At 55.0% G+C, this 20,607-nt stretch overlaps 4 protein-coding genes across 4 annotated transcripts; 2 read left to right on the forward strand and 2 right to left on the reverse strand.

Moving 5' to 3' along the window:
* Positions 1–69: 69 nt before the first annotated feature.
* On the reverse strand, positions 70–9,282 carry G647_07099 (uncharacterized protein; the record flags this gene model as incomplete). Its single annotated transcript, XM_008731416.1, has 2 exons — positions 70–182; positions 255–9,282. 2 exons carry the CDS (start codon positions 9,280–9,282, stop codon positions 70–72), a joined length of 9,141 nt encoding a protein of 3,046 aa, XP_008729638.1.
* Positions 9,283–10,440: 1,158 nt separating this feature from the next.
* Positions 10,441–11,227, reverse strand: G647_07100 (uncharacterized protein; the record flags this gene model as incomplete). Its single annotated transcript, XM_008731417.1, has 4 exons — positions 10,441–10,751; positions 10,797–10,907; positions 10,957–11,073; positions 11,134–11,227. The coding sequence occupies 4 exons, from the start codon at positions 11,225–11,227 to the stop codon at positions 10,441–10,443; spliced, it is 633 nt and encodes a 210-aa protein (XP_008729639.1).
* An 819-nt stretch (positions 11,228–12,046) lies between these two features.
* On the forward strand, positions 12,047–13,532 carry G647_07101 (uncharacterized protein; the record flags this gene model as incomplete). The annotated part of the gene is made up of 2 exons (XM_008731418.1): positions 12,047–12,314; positions 12,364–13,532. The coding sequence occupies 2 exons, from the start codon at positions 12,047–12,049 to the stop codon at positions 13,530–13,532; spliced, it is 1,437 nt and encodes a 478-aa protein (XP_008729640.1).
* Positions 13,533–14,233: 701 nt separating this feature from the next.
* On the forward strand, positions 14,234–20,427 carry G647_07102 (uncharacterized protein; the record flags this gene model as incomplete). Its single annotated transcript, XM_008731419.1, has 3 exons — positions 14,234–14,297; positions 14,423–15,594; positions 15,643–20,427. The coding sequence occupies 3 exons, from the start codon at positions 14,234–14,236 to the stop codon at positions 20,425–20,427; spliced, it is 6,021 nt and encodes a 2,006-aa protein (XP_008729641.1).
* Between the last annotated feature and the right edge of the window lie 180 nt (positions 20,428–20,607).

Raw genomic sequence — 20,607 nt, forward strand, 5'->3', positions numbered from 1 at the left:
GTCCGTCTCGGTCTCAACGTTCTCGCCGCTGTCGCCCACATCCCAGAGGAGATCTTGAACAGCGATGTCCTAACTCAGCCGATTCAAGACCTTCTTGCCAAGCATGAGCACGCTCTTTCTTCGATTAATGTCCGTGTCGCGCTCGGTGCCGTCGGTTTCGTTGCCCCCAGGGCCTGCCAAGGCTCCCGCAAGGGACGGCCGGCGCGAGGGCGTATCCATGCCACCACCAGCATCAGCCACCCCTGCACCGGTACTGGCGTCGGTAAAAACATCATCGGCGCTGTGTGCTGCGGCGGCCGTGGTTTTCTCTCTGTCCCTGTCTTTGTCCTTGTCCTTGTGGCTGGATTGAGACTCTGACCGTTCTCGATGATGTTCCTTCTCCTTGTGCGACTCGCTCTTGATGAGGCTCAAGCCGCCAAAGTGCACGCGTCCCTTGACCGTGTCGGCGCTGAAATGTCGGCCAATCGTGTCTTTAAGGAGCGATCTGGCCGGGCCGTGGGAGCTAGATGGCGGATGCGGGGCGGACGTTGGCGGCATCGCAACATTGGCAGACGAGGTGGGCACGGAAGAGGGATGTGCTGATGAGGGGCGTCGTGCCGAGAAGAGGGACGATGTAGCGCTTCCGCCAGATGCGCTGGTGGGAACCGAGCCTGCTGTCCCGGTCAGAGACCGTGGAGTCGCTAAGGCCGTCGCACCGATGGCCGCCCCTGTGTTGGGCAGATTGATCCCACTTGACCAGCTTCCGCTTCTCAGGAGTGGCGATGGCCCGTGGAACGTCCCATTCTTATGACCATTCGTCCCTGGCGGACTCTGGAAGGTGATGCCCGACTCCAGGTCGTCGTCTTTGCCGTCCTGGCTGAAACTATACAGACTCGTCGTCTCGCTCGTCCCCGAGAGTTGCAGATTGATGTCGCTGTTTGGGATCGTGCTCGAGTGCGCAATCTCTTTGAGCCTCTCGACCTGCTTCTTGCTGGGTCGGTGATGCGAGAATTTATTGCCGATGATGGCGCCCGTGTGAGAAATCAGTGCCCTTATCACATCCTTCTTTAGCCGGAGCGCAAGATCCAGATTACTCCACGTCTTATTCCGATATTCGAGAGTCGGCATGCGGAACACAAAGTCGTGGAGGTCCTCGAAATTGCGGTCTGACTTCCCCTTGTACGAAAGACAGACCACGAAACTGTTGAGCTTCACGTGCGCCAGGGTCATGTAATTGGATGCGCGGGACATCATTTGACTCAGATCATCGTTGGCGGCCTTGTCTTTCTTGTCCTTTTTGGTGGACGCGGGGCCAAGGTTGAAACGTTTCTTCTCGGTGTCGCCGTTCCCCAGGGCGACGAGACTCGTGGAGGAGGCGTCATGTTTCTTAGCTGAGCGCAGGCTGCCTGACGAGCCCTTGCGGACAGGTTCCTTGAGCACGGACCGTGCATTTGACGTGTTGAAATGCTTAAAGAACTTGTGGTGCTCATTCGAAATTCCGAGGCCTTTGTTCTTGCCATGCGAGGAGTGATTGTTATGCTTCTCATCGTAGTCCAGGCCATAGGTCGGTTTGAGCCTCCTAGCCACAGCCGCTGGCGACGGCTCGCAAGCTTTGTTTGCATCTTCCTTGTCAAGACCTTCTCCAGACATCAGGGCGCTACGTGCTTCGACGAACTCCTGATCGTCTTCGACGTCTGTCGGTTCCAGGTTCTTAACCATCAACGGCGAGAAGTTACCGGTCTCGAATGCATCAGACCCGGAGCTCGGGAAGATGTACTCAAAGAGTTTCTTGCCGAGTTCCCTCTCCAGTTGGACTTTGAGCGGAAACACGGTGACTTGGAAGTGCTCAAGGACTGGTATGCCCGCGATGGCTTCGAGCATGTACCAGTGCACTTGAACCATCTTCTGGAGTTCCATTATGCTGGGCCGTCTGTCCTTCTCCGATGCCTCGTAGTAGGGTCCTATGATCTCGGGATACAGCGCGTTAGGAAGCAGGTTCCAGCCTCGGATATGCTCGATCTCGAGGGCGTTGTGGTTCGAACCGTCGGTGTTGTCAATCCGCTCGTATGCAGCATTGCCGAGCTGAAATTCGAGCAGGGGCTCATCCTTCTCCCGCATCAGGTGCCATACGATTTCCGAAGCACTCAAATACCACCGTAGAATCCCACTGGTTTGGGAAGCCTTCCGATCCTCGCTCTTCTGCTGAGAAGTATTGATGGCTTTCATGATGAAGAACAGTTCATCTTCACAGCTTGCGAGATCTTTCTCCAGGTTGATTCGATCCTGCCAACCCTGCTTGTCGAGGTATTTCGCGTTGATCTGGAAATGTAGTTTGATGTCTTCAAGCTGGCGGATTCGTTCCTGCAAGCTCTCGGCCATCTCGGGAGCTCCTCGCAGATCGCTAAAGTCAGAGGCAAGCATGATCTTCTCTAGCCGCTCACTCCTTGTCTTTTCCAACGGTTCGCTGTACAAGAGCAAGTCGAGCACTATGATGTACATGGCATAGTACTGGGTCGAGTCGCATCGAACACGAATCCGGGGGAAATCGACCCAAAGCTGATCAATCCGATTCTCCCTCCGTGCTGCGTCGTCCAGCTCGCCGTTTTCGTTGCTTTCGACTTCCTCGTTGTACTTCAGCCGGAGCGGATTGTACTTCTCATATCTAAGGGCGGCGGAAGTCTTCTGGATAACTCGCTGGAACCCGAATGGTTCGAGATGGAAGTCGAACATGGCCTCGAGGGAGACCCATGGCGGCCACGACGAACCAGGGCTGTTGCCGTACTTATTGCCGGAGTAGAGGTGGAGGTATTTGGCGAGCGTCTTCTGAGTCGCGACAAAGAACTGGGCACCGTCCATGTCAAGCGCAAAGCGGCGTTGAACCAGTCCACTGACGTCGTCTGACATGCGAGCCTTGTCCATGATCGAGACGACTTTCAACTGCATGCCCTTGGCCGAGATCAGCACAATAGCTTTGGTATTCTTTTCGCTTTGGAGCTGTATCTGGGGAGCAATCAGGCGAAGGTGATAACTGTTCATCGCTTGAAAGTTCTCCGCAATCTTATCAGCAGGGTCGCTGGTAGAGGCCCTCCTTTCTAGGTTGGTGTCGCCATCGACGGGCGACTCCGAAGAATCTTCCTCGGCGTCGGGGGCGTGTACAAATCGTTTGACGTCGTTCAAAAGCTGCATGATCCGATCTTCTATCACGGAATCTTCGTCTTTCTCTTCACTGGGCGAGATGACGCTTGGCGTCGGCGGCACTGGAGTCTGATGCTTCCTCTCTTGCCTGCGCCGTGCATCTTTCGCCCGAGCTTGCTCGTCCACGATGTCGAGGATGAACTTGACCGCCCGGCGTGACATGTAGTACACGAAGCCTCGGCGTTGGCTGACCTGATGACTGTAACGCAGGATGATATTGCGCAGTGAGTTGTTCCATTTCAGCTGAACGTTGTGAATGATGAAGCGGTTGTTGAAATCACTCGCAAACTCATCATGAGGCGCCGAGTACAGCCCGTCCATGTCCATCTGACCGCCAGCGCTTTGCGCGTCTGAATCCGGTATAGATTTCGTCGTGCTTCCATTGTTCTCAGGAAATTGCTCCGGCTGATGAGCGTCGCCAGGATTGGCATGGCCCATAAGGCGACGGAGCCCATGCTGCAGGAAGCGTCGCTTGCTCTCCAACTCCTTCTGTTGAGCTATGAGCAAGTTTTGCTTGTCTCGATAGGCTCGATTATGATCTCCGTCCCGGATCACAAGGAGCTCATGTTCGTTCATGATACGGACATGTGTTTGCAGCCTGTCCTCCAGATCGTGCAGACGTGCCTCGATCAGATTCATTTGCACCTTTCTCGGGTCATTGTCGCGGCCCATGACACAGAAGTGCGTGTCTTCGTCGCCAAAAGGACTGGTCCGGGACGCATCCCCTTGGATCGCCCCTCCATGGTCAGTTTGTCGGAAGTAGGTGAAGCGTGGAGTGAAGGCTAGCGGCAGAATCTTGGTCTCGGGATTCGACTCAGCAGGCAAGACCCAGTCCAGTTCGACAAAGTCGTCCATGTCAATCCACGACAGATCCTGATCAGGGATGGTGAACTGAGACAGGTCGATGTTCTCCGGCACCTCTCCCAAGGAAGACAGCTTCTCATCGCTGGCCTTTTCCAGGTCTTCTGCTGTGGTTCCTGCAATGAGCGCGGCGACAGCTCTCAAGTCTGCCCGCACAAAGTCAAGTTCGGTTTTGTTGATCTTCATGCCGCTTGTTCTCATGTGCTTTGCTCTTCCCTTCGCCATAGTATTGAAGTATTCGCGACGCTGATGCAGGTCGAGCATGAAGCTGTCAATCTTGATCTTCAAGCCAGTGGCCGATACAATATCTGCCTGATAGTCCTCTGCGTCTTTGTGTTTGTAGACGTGTGATATGAAGAGTGGCGACAGCAGAAGATTGTATTTGATCGTTGCAAGATGGCGACCAAACTTCTTGCTTGTCTTGCCCGCATCCCTCCATAGAGAGCCTTGACGTACGGGCAGGGACATGACCCCGGAAAACGTCGACCACCAGTTGAAGAAGTGGGAGAAGAACTTCGGACTGAGGTGGACGCTGTTATAGCTTTCCGAGCGCGCTGAGTTTGCACCGACTAGATCCCTGTCAAATGGTGCAGCCACCGCGATGGACAGATGAACATGGTGGCTTCGGAAGCCCCGGAATGCGTCGTACGTGTCCAAGTCAACACCTTGGAGCGACATCGGATTTTTCAACACTACATCGTAGTGTGGTCTGAACTCGGAACTGCGTACATCGTCGGCGATGTCTCGTTCGAAGACCAGGCCGGCCGTCCACTGGACATTACCTGACAGTTTCATAATGACTTTCTTGAACAGGGCCGCGTTCTTCCCAGTGCTGCTGATGCTGGACACGCTGTCCGAGTCACTTCTCATCTGCTGCTCAGAGGATCTGCGGGCTTCATGGCTGTAGTCCGGGACAGCCAAGACAAATTCACCGCTTTTCACGGTCATGAACTCACGCGGGTCATCGCCCTGGTGTATGAGCCATTGTACATCGTTCCGCCAGCACATGACGAAGCCAGCACCGTACCCAGTGACGACGTAAGGATCTCTAGTACCTTTGAGTCGAAACTGGACATCCCCGTCGCCTTTCCAGTTGACTACCAGCCTGGAATGAAAGCTGAGCCGAATCTTGTCCCAGAAGCCGACCCTTTCTGAAGGATCTATTTCGGGTTTGGTGAAGCTCTCGATGATCATCATCATGTCCTGGATAACAGGCTGGTACGACGTGCCCCACGAGATCGTGGTTGGCAGGCTAGTATTGATATCGATGACAGGCTTTGAGTAGGTCTTGACAGGTGCGACGGTTCTTCTCACGTCGATGGCGAAAGCTGGGATCTCTTCTCCGCTGCGCCCACGCTGTCCTTTCGGCACGATCTCGACTTTGATGTGCCTGGTCGACCTTTCATCTCGAAACTCTTCTGCGATAACAAAATCTGATCGTAGAGACCAACTGGGCAACCGAGCGGGTTGTCCAGGCCGTATAGCGGGGATGTGGATGAGGTTGAGGGGATAGTCACGCAGGAAGACACGAGCTTCGCCCATGTCGAGACTGAGGCTGATGGGGATGAGGAGTCCGTACTGCATGTCGTAAGGCATGCCTTTCCCGATCTCGTGGATGAACTTGGGCAGTTCGGCTTCGGGAAATGACGGTTTGTCAATGATGAGATGTAGGTCGCTGATTATGAGAGTCATCAACCCAGGACGATTCGGAATGCCCAGAATCGTCTCCGTCTCCTGCTCATCGTGTGGCGGTTCATCTGCACCGCTGAACATCTGCCGGACGCTCTTGACAGCGTTGTTCTGCAGCCGCAACATAAAGTCGATCCGCCGTTTCCAGCTGCGAGAGTTATGCTCCTGGAGCCTCTCCCATGCTTCGTTTGCCTCTATCTTCGCGTCGCCCGTCAACGCGCACACACCCTCACGATCGTACCGGATCCGGCGCGACCCTCTGCCGCGTCTTCCCCTGGAAGTGGACCGCTTCCTCGGCGTGGTGTCGGCACTGCGTGACCGCCGAGGCTGGGGGGTAGGAGAGGCATTGGGTGATCCTGCCCGGCTGGAATGCGCCGAGTGGGCTCGCAAGCGAGAAGGTGACCTGGGCCGTCTCTCTTCGTTCATTCGTTTCACCTTCAGCCGATAAGCATCCGCCCGGGCAAGTCGTTGTTTCTGCTCAACCAGGCCGACGTGGTAGATTACGCCCAATTTCCATTCAAACGGGTCATCTTCAAGTTCGATACACAAAGCTTTGGTCCGAATTGATATCCGAGGAACCTTCTTGGCAGACTCAGGATGTTTGGCTAGTACGTACTCGTTCGACCGCGTCTTGAACCGGTGATGCAGCTGCTTCATCGCCTTGGCCGTGTTTATGAAGTTGTCAAAAACCTTGTACATCTCGAGCCCATGTGGGACTCCGAGGCGGATGAAATCGGTGCCAACGTCAATGGTCTTCTCTTCAACCACACCATGCTGGGTCTTCTTCTTCGTGTGGCGCAGATCTACCCTGAGGCCACTGATGCTCACAACTCGCGCCCAGACTCGCTTGAGACGCGGCGCCTCTGCATGTAGGCGAGCTAGGTCAGCTCGGAGGAAAGGAGGCGACCATCTGTGTCGGCCACCAGTGAGCTGGTAGATCTGAAGCATTACCGGTGGATCATGGGGCAAATGAGCCTTGACTTGGACATAGTGTGCTTTGATATCAATTGCAAACAGCTCTGCGCCCAGCGCCACCGGGACATGCTCCAACCCGCTCTCCTTATGAGCTAGGCTGGTATGGTGCGCTGCTTCGCGGTGGAGCTGTACCGGTCCCAGGAAGGCTTCTTTCACGACAAAGCCTCCGACGCCGATCGAGTAGTATTTGTAGAGAGAGAAATCGAGATAGAAGGCGCGGATGGCGGAGTGGATATGGAAGAGCGGCCCTTGTTGGTCTCTGGACGTGCTGAAAGCAACTTCCAGTCTCGGCACAGAGAGGAAGGGGGCCGGCTCCCACGAGTCGGCAGACTCGATGATGAAGCCTTCAAAGCCCTTGATGTGGCATGCGAGCCGTCTCCCATCCGTGGGATCACTGTGACGATGCCTCGAATGTGCAGGCGGAGGTGAGACAGTTTTCGTGGGCGAGAAGTGCTCGTCGTAGCGGACTGAGGTACTAACTTTCCGTCCTTTTGGCTTCCGGCTGAACTCCGACTTTGCTGATGTATACTGGGCTGACCATGATTCAAGCTCCAAGGCAACTCCTCGCGTTTGAGCAGAGACGCTCTCATCGATACCAGCTGCTTCAAAACTGCAGCCGGAGCCTTCAAAGCTTGCCTCGATCAGCCAAGCAGGCAGCTTTCGCAAGAAGGCGACTCGTGGAGGCTTTTGGACAACAACTTTATCTGCCGGAGAGTGATGTCGAAAGTGCTTGACTATATTGTAGAGTGCTTTGCTGACTTCCTCCCGCACCATGAGAACGGAGAAAGTCCGCAGATTGCCTTGTAGGACAACGGACACCTCTTTGGAAGCGGTTAGTTGGACTTTTAGTTCCAGAGCTTCGGTGATGATCAGGTTGTGTTTTGTACCCGTCGAAGCCTGGTAGTATAACCTGTGGGACATAACGCGGAAGCTTGAGTCAAGAGAATAAAGGAGCTCGCCTCCTGCTGAATGCGACGACTCGAGGTCCAGAGAGATGGAGGATATGGAAGATATGATCATGTCATACTCGCCAGGAGCGGCATGGGCAGGATTTGCGACCGGCAACACGAATCTGAGCACTGGCTCATGGACTGAGAACTTGATGCTCGCCTTCGGAAGTAACCTGGAAATCAGACGATGCCGATTGTGAGGGCTTTCGTGGGAGCGGGCTTCGTGACTGTGGGCGACGGCGAGCAGTTTCATCAGATGCTGAGGTGCCAGATCGAGAGACGGCGATGTGACGACTAGGTTAGCAAACAGGATGTTGGTGTTCCGTTCGGCAACGTCGCGATCTTGGGTGAAGCTCATCGTCTTTGCGGGCAAGGTAGTCCTGATGGTGGTGGTTGCCATCGGGATGTACATGATCCTGTTCGGACGCGAATCATCTTCATCAAGGCTGACCGAGATAGACAGAGCAGCAAGAAGGGCCTGGTGGGCGATGTCTTCGCGCTGAAAATACATTCGGTGAACCGGGGAATTCTGCTCGAGTCGATGCAGGTCGACGCCAATCTCGTGTATGACAACGTTGGCTAACAGAGGAAGATTGGCTTGCCTGAGCGATTCAATCTCTTTCGAGATTCGCACGAAGCTCATCCCGACCTGGACCTCTTGCACGCTCTGAAGTGTTGACCGGAGGAACTCTTTCGACTCGGCTACCGTCTGGACAATGGCTGCCTCGCGACTGCCAGGACTGTCCAGTTCTCCCGCCACATCCTCAAAGGAAATCTCGTCGACAGGGCTCAGTACGTCGGGTGGCTCGGGGCCCTTTGCCAACCTTTTCCCCTTGCGCGAGAAGTGGATTAGTTCATCCACTGGCACGTAGAGACGGCCACCCTTGATCGCAATTGATGTGTCTCGGAGTCCTTCCCGATCTCTGTACAATAGCCCATGGACGTTGATTGTCATGGCATCAAGAACTTCAATCGGATCTCGACCGCCGACACCCAGAAGTATGCTCTTGACCGTGAAGACCCATTCCGCTGGCCTTTGACCTCCAAGCGGATCCTTCTTGTGGCGAAAGAGCCGCCCCCGATCCAAAAGCTTCCGCCGCGTGTAGACAGCTGCTGTGAAGGATGAGATCTGCACATATCCGACTCCGACAATCTCCGCTGAAGTGTTCAATGCGATGATGTCGAACATACGCAGGAGGTGAATCTTACGGTGCAGGCGCTTGATGCTCTCTTTGGTCTTGGTCAACCTCTTCCATACCTGACTTTGGTCGTGAGAACGGCTTCTGCGGTGTCCATGTGTGTCGCCCTTGCCATCCTGCTTTTCCTGGCGGACCGGTGGCGCATCGGCACTGTGCTCCAATGCGGCGGGATCGAGGGTCACCTTGAGTTCTTCGAACACCACGCTGATCCATGTCGGTTGAGCAAATGTCGGACGGTGGACACTGAGGCCGAGTCCGCGCAGGTCGATTCGCAAGCCTTCTCGGGGAGTGTAGGAGATGTGCCTCAGACTGGAAAGACCAATGCGCTGAATGGAAATGCCGGTCGCAACTCGCAGGATTGCCAAGAGGATGAAGGAGGACAGGTAGAGGAGGACCAGAACGGCAGCGACTGAGGTCGCGTTGACGAGAGGCATCTTGGTCCTCCAGCACCAAGCCGCAGTGTCCCAGCACCGCCTGAAGAGAGACAGGTGAATTCAGGCGTGCGATCGTTCATGTCATCTGCTTCGGCAGCCCAGGCGCTCAATGTAGAGACGGCACTCTGTTCGAGGCCACATAGTCGACGGAGCCTTCACAATAACTCTTCGCATAACAGGTGTGAGGAGATATGCACGAGCCGATGGACGGGGACCAGATTTTCGACCGAGTTCGAGTCTGTGTCGACATGCGGGGATCGTGAACGATGTCGTGCTCGCCGTTGACGCGTCGAGACCGTCGGCGTGAAGGGTGGTGTCGGAAAAGGAGCGGGCGCCAAAATGAGGTCGTGCGACAGTGGTGAAAGCAGATGCCGGCGTGGCCGGTCAATATCAATAATCATGAGGGAGCATCAAGCGATGCGGTTGCAGATGCGGGCGCAAGATACACGGATACGCAGATACGACGAGATCGAGAGCGGCGCATGCAGCCCAAAGCAGCCATCCACTGATGACTCAGCTGGTGCAGACGATGAGCAAGACGGGCAACGTGATGAGCACGATCCGCATGTGGATGATCAAGCTCAAATGCTTACTGAAGCATGTCCTCTATTTCCCACCTGAAAGCGGCATGCCCGTTCTGCCACAGTACATAGTCCATGACGGCCGAAGCTGCAGCTACCTAGGTATGTAACCAGTGACGATCCAATGATGTCGAGGTCGTTCTCTTCCAGCATCCCCGTTCTGCTACGCACCGTTGGTAACATCCAGTATCCCACTCTTCTATCATCTCGATCGGCGCCCGTCCCAGATCGTAGCTGGCAATTACAATGTTGGCTGCCCGATCAACACTTGACCGGCTGCATACACGTCTCTACTTGTATCCCGCAGCTCTTCCGCACTTGGCGTCATACACTCTGAATATTCGTGAGTAAAACGCCTTGCATCCACCCACTAAGGGGCCGGTTGGGAGTCCCTTGTGGCCATGGACACCATCATTGGCCCGTGGACACGCCGTCCACCAGGACCTGCTGGTTGTGACACGGCTGCTCTGACCTGATTGTTGGCTCCAAACTGGCTTCCCGTCCGCCCTCTGCTGCCGGTTGTAGCTTCGTAGAAAATCGTTCGGAAGGTATAACCAGTCCGACCTTAGTTCAGATCTCAGCTCGGACCGTCTCTGAGTGGGCCTTGCTGGTTCGGCGAGTGCTGCAACTTTGCTGCTCGAAGTTCGGCTATTTGATCGTCCAGAATGGCAATTTCCACGTCGACTTTCAGCAGCTTGTCAAGGAGCAATTCCTCATACTCTTGATCGGAAAGGGACTTCATTGGACTCAATGCAGCCATCTTCTTTCTGAAGCCGGAAGCCACCCCGGAAAAGGGCACGGAGCCTTGCATGGCATTGAGCCCGGTTTGAGACACGGCAGCAATGACACCGAGCATGATGCTCCCTGTCACCACACTTCCTCGAGGCACTGGACGTCGTCAGAAAGGATCCGCGTTGGTAATGTATCACTTACGGAAGGTCGCAGCTACGGCTCCGGAACATGATCCTGCAATACCACTGGCGGCCACCTTGTGCAGGCTTTTATCCTTCGAAAATGGGCCCGAGAGCAAGAGACTTCGGCAGTCTGGAAAATGTCAGTCAGGACACATGGCTCGACGAACAGGTTCACAGACAGAAGAAGGTAGTCCCTGCAGTGAACCATTGGGTAGCTGCTAAAGAAGTGTATGCCAACGGACTCGAAGTCTGGATGAGGGTTCCGGCGATGCTCCCATATGCTGCACCACAAGCTCCTTTTCGCCATAGTCAGTGGACGGTTGATGCCCTTTCCGTGTGCGCAGCAGGTTGCGTACCAGCGGCGGCTCCCACATAGAGTGAAGGCACAAACGGCTTCCAGAAGATGTCTTCTCTCGCTCCAGCATGAGGAACATTCTGCGTCTCGGGCATGGTGACATGTCTTGACTGTAGATGCTGGGGGACGCATAATTCGGTGGATGGGTATTTGCGGAACGAGGACCCGCCAAGACCCCGGTTCTTTCCTCGAAACGCTAAACCCAAACGGACCAAGATGGGGCTCCTGCCGCCTTTTGGCTACAGATTCTCTTTCTTCAGACAGACATTTCGTACACACCCACTGCGCCGCCATCCGCACGGCCGCTGTTAACTATCTATCATACCCACTGAAATCTACTGCAGTCCGGCTGGAGTGCATCCGAAGACGTCCCTCTTCTCAACATATCCGCTACCTCGTCCCATCAGCACGGGTCGCACGATCTCAGTGCGACTGCTGAGACCCAACCGCAATCATGCGTATGACCACATGTTGCCCCACGGCGCCAGCTCTGGCGAGTCGAGAATCATGCGCTGACCGCTTGTAGCTCCCAAAAAGAACCAGAAGATGTCCCTCGGGACCTTCTTGCAAGATGAGAGTGCGTCATCCGGACTTTGGACCTTGGTGGAGTTGGTTCACTGACTTTTGGTGCCAGACTATGGCTCCTGGGCCGACGAGATGGAGGACATGCCTCTTCCCAGTAAGGACTTTTTCAGAGCCTGACGTGGCTATACTCTTGCGATGAGCTGTTGTTGACGATTTGGTGAAACAGCAGCGTCCGACGCGCGCCCGAGCTATGGATCAGATCGACGAGCCTTCAGCACGGCTACTGGAATGGGAAATGGCTATCAGTCGGGTCAGTATTCCTGTCATATAATGATTCCGATCATGAGGCTGACCTTGAGTCGGTAGTCGAACGCCGAGACACCTATTCCATGCGCGAACAACTCCCTCTTCCCACCCAACCTCCCTACACGGCTCATCTCGCCAACCTATCGTTTGATGCCACACAAGGCGATGTAAATGATTTCTTCAAAGATTGCGAGGTGACCAATGTCCGCATTGTGGAAGACAAGCTGGATCGCAAGCCCAAGGGTTTCGGTTATGTGGAATTCGCGACAGTGGACGGGCTCAAGGCTGCACTGGCTCTTAGCGGCAACAACTTGGCAGGCCGGCAGGTTCGCATCAGTGTTGCTGAACCACGTGAGTTGCTTTGAGGCTAGCATTGGAAATTAGTCTGACTTCGGTGTAGCGAAAGAGCGACAAGACACTCGGGACTTCAGCGACTGGTCGAGGAAAGGCCCCCTTCCAGATCTGCCGAACCAGCGACGAGTCTCCGACAGGCCCGGGGGCTACGGCGGACGGAGCTTTACAAACGACAACGCGTCTGATGCTGGAAGTGAACGGGGCAACCGACGAGGGTTTGGAGGCGATGACGGTAAGGTTCGAGACTTCGGCAACTGGGAGAGAAAAGGACCATTGTCTCCTGTCACTCCTGGCCCAACCTCCCTCCGCGAAGGTGGCCGCCAGGGGAGCAAGGAAGGCTACAATTTCCGCAAGAACTCGCCCTCTTGGGGAGAAGGGAGGTCCCAGGACGGATCTCGACCTCCACGCCGCGAATTCACCGAACGTCCACCGCCTGAACGGCAGCCTACCGCATCGGAGCTCGACAGCCAGTGGCGGTCTCGAATGAGGCCAGACGCTCCCAAAGTGCCCACTCCCGAAGCGAGCGAGCCGTCATCTCCTGCCCCTCCTGCCGCTCCCGCTACACGGCCGAAACTCAATCTGCAGAAGAGGACTGTCTCGGAAGCCGATCCCACTGCTTCCCCCGGCCCCGCTTCAGACTCAAAGGCAAGCCCATTCGGTGCAGCTCGTCCGGTCGACACCGCAGCCAAGGAAAAGGAAGTCGAAGAGAAGCGACAGCTTGCTATTCGACAGAGAAAGGAAGCTGAAGACAAGGCCAGAGCTGAAAAGGCCGAGGAGAAGCGGCTGGCAAAGGAGAAGGCCGGCTCGGAGAAGGAGAAACCCAAGGATGTTCCAACCAAAGAAAGCAAAGAGCCCAATGAAAGAAAAGAACCAGATGCAGAAGACGAGGGCAGTGAAGAAGCTGCACAACCCACACCCAAGTTTGACATATTGCGACGAGCTGATTCCGGAAATAATGATATGGTTGCTGATGAGGACAACGAGGACAATGAAGAGCAGGTACAACCAACTGACGACAAAGCAGTGAAGCCCAAGGAGATTGTACGAACCCCGACCGCTGGCAAGGCCAACGGGTCCTGGAGGAATGGCGCGGCGACCCAGTCCCCTGCCAAGAGCACCGCGGCCGAGATCGAAGAGGATGGCTGGAGTACCGTCTCGAAGCCAAAGAAGCAGAGCAACCGCCGATACGGCCCGGCCAGGGCAGCTGCCTCCTGAAAGCCCGGCATCATCCTATCCGGTTTCTACCTGGTCGCTCTCGGCATTTGCCGTGTCAGAGCCTGCATCGCGACTGCCTTGTACACCACCCTGTTCTCTTGCGATATCTGGTCGATCTCCTGCTTCCGCAAGTACAGCTGGACGGAAGGCAGATCTTAGCAATTTGGTTATTCTCAATGTTTATTGCTTTTCGAGCATTGAGGAGTCGGCCGGCGGAAAAGCGTGGCTTCGGAGATAACAAGCGCCGTTGCAGAGACGGGCATCTGAGGCATGACGGGGTCGGAAAATTGAAGAGACAGGCTCTCGACTTGTACCTACTCGTGTCCATTCGAGGCTGGGCCGATGGGGCCGGCATATCACCACGCTTCTTAGAAGGCTCAATCATAGAACAAAAACTTCACTTTGACAATTCGCGTTGCCGACCATAGTCTGCTGACTGGCTCACACCGGCTGGAGGTTAGAATCGCTCGAGCGACAGTAAGGAAGCGTCAATGAACCCATCCACGATCCGACTCCTGCACTGCTCTGGTCAAACTTCCAACCAATCAGAAGTGAATTGCAAGTGAACAGCCGCCAAGGCCACAGCGCCAGTCTCTGTGACTCTTAGTATCAAAAAGTCCTCAACCAGACTCGAACTGGAGCTCAGGCTGATCCCATCGCAGTCACTGCTTATCGCTACGATCGGAAATGGCGCAGAAGCGATGGCGAAGAACCTCGACACCCTGATCGAATTCCTGGTTGGCGAGATCGCAGCGCAATTCCAAGGTACGAACATCACTCAGATTTGCGCGTCGATGGCCTCGCCTCGGTAGCACGAGCGCCGTTGCCCCACCGCTATGCATCTCTTCCGTGACGAGTACAACAGAGCTAATTCTATTCCATCCTGGTAGGATTGACGATCAATGAAATTGCGACGTCGATTTCTACTTTCTATGCGGATCCTGCGGACGAGCTGGGATCGGACTCGGCTTCGGGGTCAACAAGCACAAACCGACAGGTCACCGTCGACCGAGCACTCCTTTCAAAGGTCTGGTTATGGCTAGGTCGACACCCCGACGTGTTGATCGGGGACAATGGGCGCTACAACAAGACTCCGTTGGCTCAGGTCGAGTCAGAGTTTCCAGGATACGTCGACTACAGTCGTATAGGCAGCAAGCCTCCGGCTGGGGGTGAGCCCAGTCCAGGTGATTCACGCCATGTCAGCGCTGCAATTGAGGAGCAACCGAAGACCCGGAGAACGCAGCCTACTGAAGGTCCACGAGTCCGTCTCAAGGAAGAACGACTCTACCAGGCAATATGTGGACATGCTCCAGATCCCAGAAGGGTTCCGCCTCTGGAGTTCGAGCTGCTGACATACATCACGGCGACAAGATCCGACGGGATCCTTCAGGGAGAACTTATCAGATTATCTGGACAGGACAAGCGCTCTGTACCGAAGCGAACTGATGCGTTGCACAGCAAGGGCTACATAGTCAAGGAAGCCGTCTTCTACAGAGGCAACCGGACCAGTCGTTTGACGTTGAAGAAGTTTGCGAAATCCCCTGCAGTGGACGCCGACTTATCCCAACGCCAGGGAACCAAGTTGCGACACGTCGTCCGGAGAATCTTTGACATCCTGACAAGCCACACTCTTCTGCCTCAAAGCAGGCTGGCAGAGGAATTGAATCTCCAGTCCTCGGCCAAGTCGGCCGTGCTTCAGAAAATCATTCGACGGCTCGAAAAGCTCAAATTGGTCAAGCGGGTGCGAACAGCAGTCGGCCCGTCTGCGACCTCTGGTGACTTGCAGCATTTTGTGCAGCTTCTGCGCCATGCCGGGCCGGAAGATGTTGAGAATTTCGACACCGAGCATTTGTCATTGGACCAGACGCTCGAAGAATTGGCTACTGGAGCAGACCTAGAATGTCTTCCTTACACCAACCTTGCAGAATCTCCGGCAGCTGCTGAGGGTGAAGAGTCCTTGCAACCGCCGCCTAAATCTGCAGCATGGAACCCGGACCGCTTGATGTCTAACATACTGGTGGAAGCAGTTCAATCCGCTGGTAGACATGGTCTCTCTAATTACGTATGTAATTGATCAGTCTGCTTTCCATGATGCTGACCAGAACAACAGGATGCGCGGCGTATGATCACAGGCGATTTTGTGCGCCGTCAGCTGGAAGCCCTCCTCCACCGTGTCTCGTGCGAGTCATTAGTTGTCCAACCGCCACATCTTCGGCACCTTGCTATTATACGTCACGCTGTAACAGAGGACGGTATTACAAGATGGGTACACTACTCATGGAACGAGTTCAAGCAGCATGCCGCAGAGACAGGCATTAACATAACGGCAATTCCAGGTGCTAAGCAGGCACTCAAATCTTCGAGGCAAGACGAGTCCAACACCCAGGAGGATGGTGCGGTTGAACAATCCTCCGGCGTCGACGAGTTTGGCTTTCCTGTGCAGAACTTGTTGCCGCTCCAGGTCAAGGGAGGCGAGACGACCTTCTCGAGCCTTGTCCGAGCGGCTGCGGCAGGAGACGTCGCACCACGAAGAGGAGAGTTAGTCATCGCTAAGAGGGGAACACAACTTGCCCTAGACATGCGCGATGAGCTGCCGGCCTTGCCTCACACCTCGGATCGACCATCTCATCGAAAAGCAAGATCTCAAGCGCCCTCAAATCGGAAGACAGTTACCAATGAGAATGTTGAAACCCCTCTCGGCCGTCCTCGCAAGTACATGCGAGGTACAGAAAAATTCTGGCGTCTGCAATTCAAGCAGGCTAGACTCGGTGCCGGCCACGGCAGGGGCACTGTAAAGAGGGGAAATATGAGAGATCCAGTTGCCAAAGCGTTGTACGCCGCTCGTCCTGCGGACTTCGATCAGACATTGGTGAAAGCTCTGGACGCCAAATTGCCGGTCCCTCTCAGTGCAGATGAGATAGGCGAGGATTGGATCACTTCGACAAGAGCCATCCTCGATCGCTCGTCGGAAGGCGTCTATATGTCTCCGACCGGCTTGCGTTGGGACAATTTTGGAAAACTTTCTCGTGTTATGATTGTCAAAACACCACGCCTGGCCTCGCTTGATCTTTTTGACAGAAACGAGGTTCATCCGTGGCAACACTGGCCATCCAGCGCATCACACAGCTTCGCGTACCGGCGATACTACCCGAGACTAGCAGTCCAGGCACGTCGTCCTCCACGCCCACCAATCAACCCGAAGCATGACACGGGGGCGAAGTCTGGCGGAACGCCCAAGCAGAAGACGCCAGGGCCACGCTTGGGTATATTCCATGATAATGCAGCGGAGGCAGCAAGGCTTTCCTGTGTTGTCGAAAACCCTATCCGACCCGATGTCCCAGTCGACTCAACGAAGAACTCAGCGAGTGAACAGCGAGACCTTCTACAGGAGCACCATAATGCTGGAGAAAGAGCTTCCCCGCCTGTCGCTGCGGTTGAGACTATCTCCGGCGAACAGAACCAGAACAGCGCTGGTCACAATGGTAGCATACCCGACAAGAACAGCACTCCGGAATTGCCAACCACGCCGAAAGCCAGAAGTGTTCAGAGATCCCCTGTTAGATCATCCCGAAAGCGTAAGCTAACAGAAAAAGCCAGCCAGACGTTGGAGAGTGGGCAACTTAGGAACATACGCCAGTCCCCTGAGACAAGATCAATGCCCTCCGAAGGCTCTACTATCGAGCAGGTCATGGACGACATGGATGTCCCCGAAAACAGCCTCGTATCTCCGACCGGCATCGTGGCAGCTGCTACTTCACCAATTCCTTCTTTGGAGGCCCCGCTCCCTGACGAACCTGCAGAAGTACAGGTTCACAGTAACGCCTCTGGGACTCGACCTCTCTCGGCGACTCCCACCAACTTATCCACGCCAAGCTCGCGAAAGGACACAGGTGAAAATCCTATAGCTGAGGTATCACAGATACCAACAAAACAAAAACGTAACAGCGGGGCCCTTGGTTTGTGCCGCAAGATCGCACTGGAGCTCGTTAAGATGACGGCTGGAGCTGTACCGAATGATCCTATCACGTTGAGGCGTATCTCAGTCGCCCGATGGCAGGAAGCTGGCGAGGAGGACAGGCCTTTGCTTAAGACCATGAAGGCGGCAATCAAGTCACTCTGTGAGTTGGGCAAATTGAGGTCAGTTACATTCAACTTCCCAGGCAAGTCCACCACGATGGTCAAAGGTTCAGTCATCTTCCTGCCGAGTATCCACCCCGAGTCTCAATTAGTTGAAGATGTCAAGCAGTCAATCAAAGACGCCCATCCTGTTGATTACATCCCACTGGAATGGATTGCAGAGGGAAACCGTCCACCTCTTTTCAATAAGAATGCCCCAAGCAGAGGCCGCGAACTCGACGATGAGGTGCAAGCGCCTGCAGCCAGGAGACTGCGGACACCTTCAATCGACACCGAGGAGAGGCCAGCCAAGCGACAACGACGAGCTTCTTCCGCCGCAACGGATCCAACGCTTGTTGCTTCTGTGTTTGATGCACGCACTATGGATCAATCGAAGCCACCACTTGAACCAACACCAGCGACTGCTGCAACAGGCTTCCTGACACTGAAAGTACCCTCTCTTGGCTCACACCCCGCTTATCAGCTCCATACCTGGCGAACCACATGCCCGGTCATGGCCTTGCTGTCCGATGCCTCGTACAGAAACCCTTGGAGGCCGAAGAGTGTGAAAGTAAAGACACGTCGAAAGAAGACAGGGAACGGAGGATCCCAGTTGCCTAGTAAATACCTTCTCTGGAGGAACTTCCCTTCGTCACTGGATGACATTCTACAGCTTCCCGGTCTGAAACTTGACTTTGGACAATTTGTATCAGAGAGTTTGGGTCGAAATTGGGAACGCTTTGCATGTGAGGTTGAAGGTGTCCGTGCCTGGGAAGAACAGCAACCAGAGTCTGCGACTGCGACGAGATCTCAATACGGCTTCATCAACCACGTCATCCCGGAAGCGTTCTACACTGAAGCAGATATTCCTGCGAAGGTGAACTTCGAAGCCCTTGTCCACTTCGACGAGGGTGGCAGGGAACTGCAAAGTGCACATCCGCCTGCAGTATCATTGCCGCTATTCGTGGATGCCTTGCGTGCTTCGCCTGAAACAGCTTCTCGGATTGCCGGGTTAGATGCTTTGGCCCTGCAAACAATGCCGCCTCCACCGCCTCCGGACGCTACTCAACCGCCTCGTGGTCCCCGACGGACCAGTCGAGTCCCCAAACGAAAGATGACCGAGGACAACGTCTTCTTTGACTCCGAACTGGATGCTGCACTAGAACCCGCAACAACGCGACGCAGGAAAGCGCTGGAGGCTTCGAAGAAGGCATCTGCCGCCAGCGCTCTGAAGCGCAAGACTCTCTCAGGCCTTGCCGCTGCCGCTCGGCGGCTCACTCGAGGCGAGAGATGGACTCAGGACATGTCAGAAGACCGAATCCAGCGGATTACCGTGGCCGTTGTCGTCGTCCGCGCACTCGCCGGCGGAACTGAAGGCACCATCGACTGGTCGATTGTGATGACGCTATTTCCCAAAAGCAAAGAAATTTTCATCAGGTCTAGCTGGGAAACTCTATCAAGCAGGCGCAGTCCATTCATTCAGGCTCTTGCTGAAGAATTCCAATGCAAGTATATCGAAGCCCTAGAGTCGGGCAAGGCTCCGTCCGTCGATCTGGAGCATCTCAATGCCACAGACTGGTCCGCCGTCGTCGAATGGGGCCTCAAGAACCTGGACAACTCTGGCGTGAAGCACATTGCAGAGTTCACGGAACTCGAACTTCCTGAAAAGCGGGACGATTTCTTGAACGATTATGGTCTAATGTTCGATGAACCCATGCAGTACTACAGTTCGGCATCACGCCCCTCAGCCCCAGCTAGAGACGAAATTGGCAGATCCTCAATTTTCGGTGTAGACTACACGTCCTTAACTCGGTCAGCTTTCCTCCACTGTCATCCGCCTTGCGAAACGCAGCTCGGCAACAACGCAGATCTCCACGTCGCCAAAACCTGGGTCCTGTCTGCGGTCCTTTGCCCTTCTTCGACATTCAATCCCTCTCTCGCTCACGCTAAGCTATCAACCCTGTCCTCAACTCCTATGGCCTGTGAACGTCTTCTCGGACAGGCGTTGAGACTTCTCGAAGATGCAAAAATCGTCCAGCGAATACCACAGAGACGTCAAGTCAGCTCCCGTGACCCAAGCGGCATGCGCGCCTGGGAAGCTCATCCTGGATTCCTGAGCCGCTTTGAGGCGCTTGGGCTGGTTTCGCCAGAGATGCTCCATGGGGCAATCGAGTTCAAGCGTGAGATTTTGGACTCTGCGTTTGCAGTGGGGGGCGCGGTCATGCTGGAGAAACATGAAGCGCTCCCGGCCACGGACATGTTCGCGGTGCTGAATCTCCTGGCACAGGGGCAAATAGAAATACGCCCAGGCCCGGACGTGCCCCGTGCCAGGTATGGCATTGATCATGACAAGGTGGGATATCGGACGAGAGATATGGACAAGCAAGCCTTGGGATTTGGAGTTGAACTCCGCCCTACAAAGAAATATGTCCTTGGTGATCCGGTGGTCCGCGGGAGGAGAATACCCATCCCTACAGGTGAGGCTGATGGAGAGAGAAGAGCAATTCCACCTTGGTTGGATATCCACGGCAATGTGAATATGCAGATGTGGGAGATTTTCCTCGCAGGGGTGATGGGCTTGGTAGCCCAAATGCCTGGGATATCAGCAAGGCATGTTTCCAGAGCTTTTGGGAATGCGCCGGAGATGGCGGAAGTGGAGATGATCCTTGGGTGGGCTGAGAGGGGTGGGTTTGTGAAGGTGAATGAGAGGACACGGGGATATCAGACAGCCGAGTGGTGGTGGATGTGCATTGACAAGGCTGCACCGGCGGCGGCGTGAGTGGGTTTAGAGGACTTCTTTTGTACAGCACCATCCATGGGAGGACCACCATCAGGACTCATGGATTCTCGGTCAGGACCACAGAACTGCAGGCAGCAAGCACGGCGCCGGGGGCATTGACGTGATAGCTGGAACCAGCCCAACGACGCCGTAGGCTGCGACGTGTACGCAAGCAACCGC

This window comes from Cladophialophora carrionii (genome assembly GCF_000365165.1).
Source record: "Cladophialophora carrionii CBS 160.54 unplaced genomic scaffold supercont1.6, whole genome shotgun sequence".
NCBI lineage: Eukaryota > Fungi > Ascomycota > Eurotiomycetes > Chaetothyriales > Herpotrichiellaceae > Cladophialophora > Cladophialophora carrionii.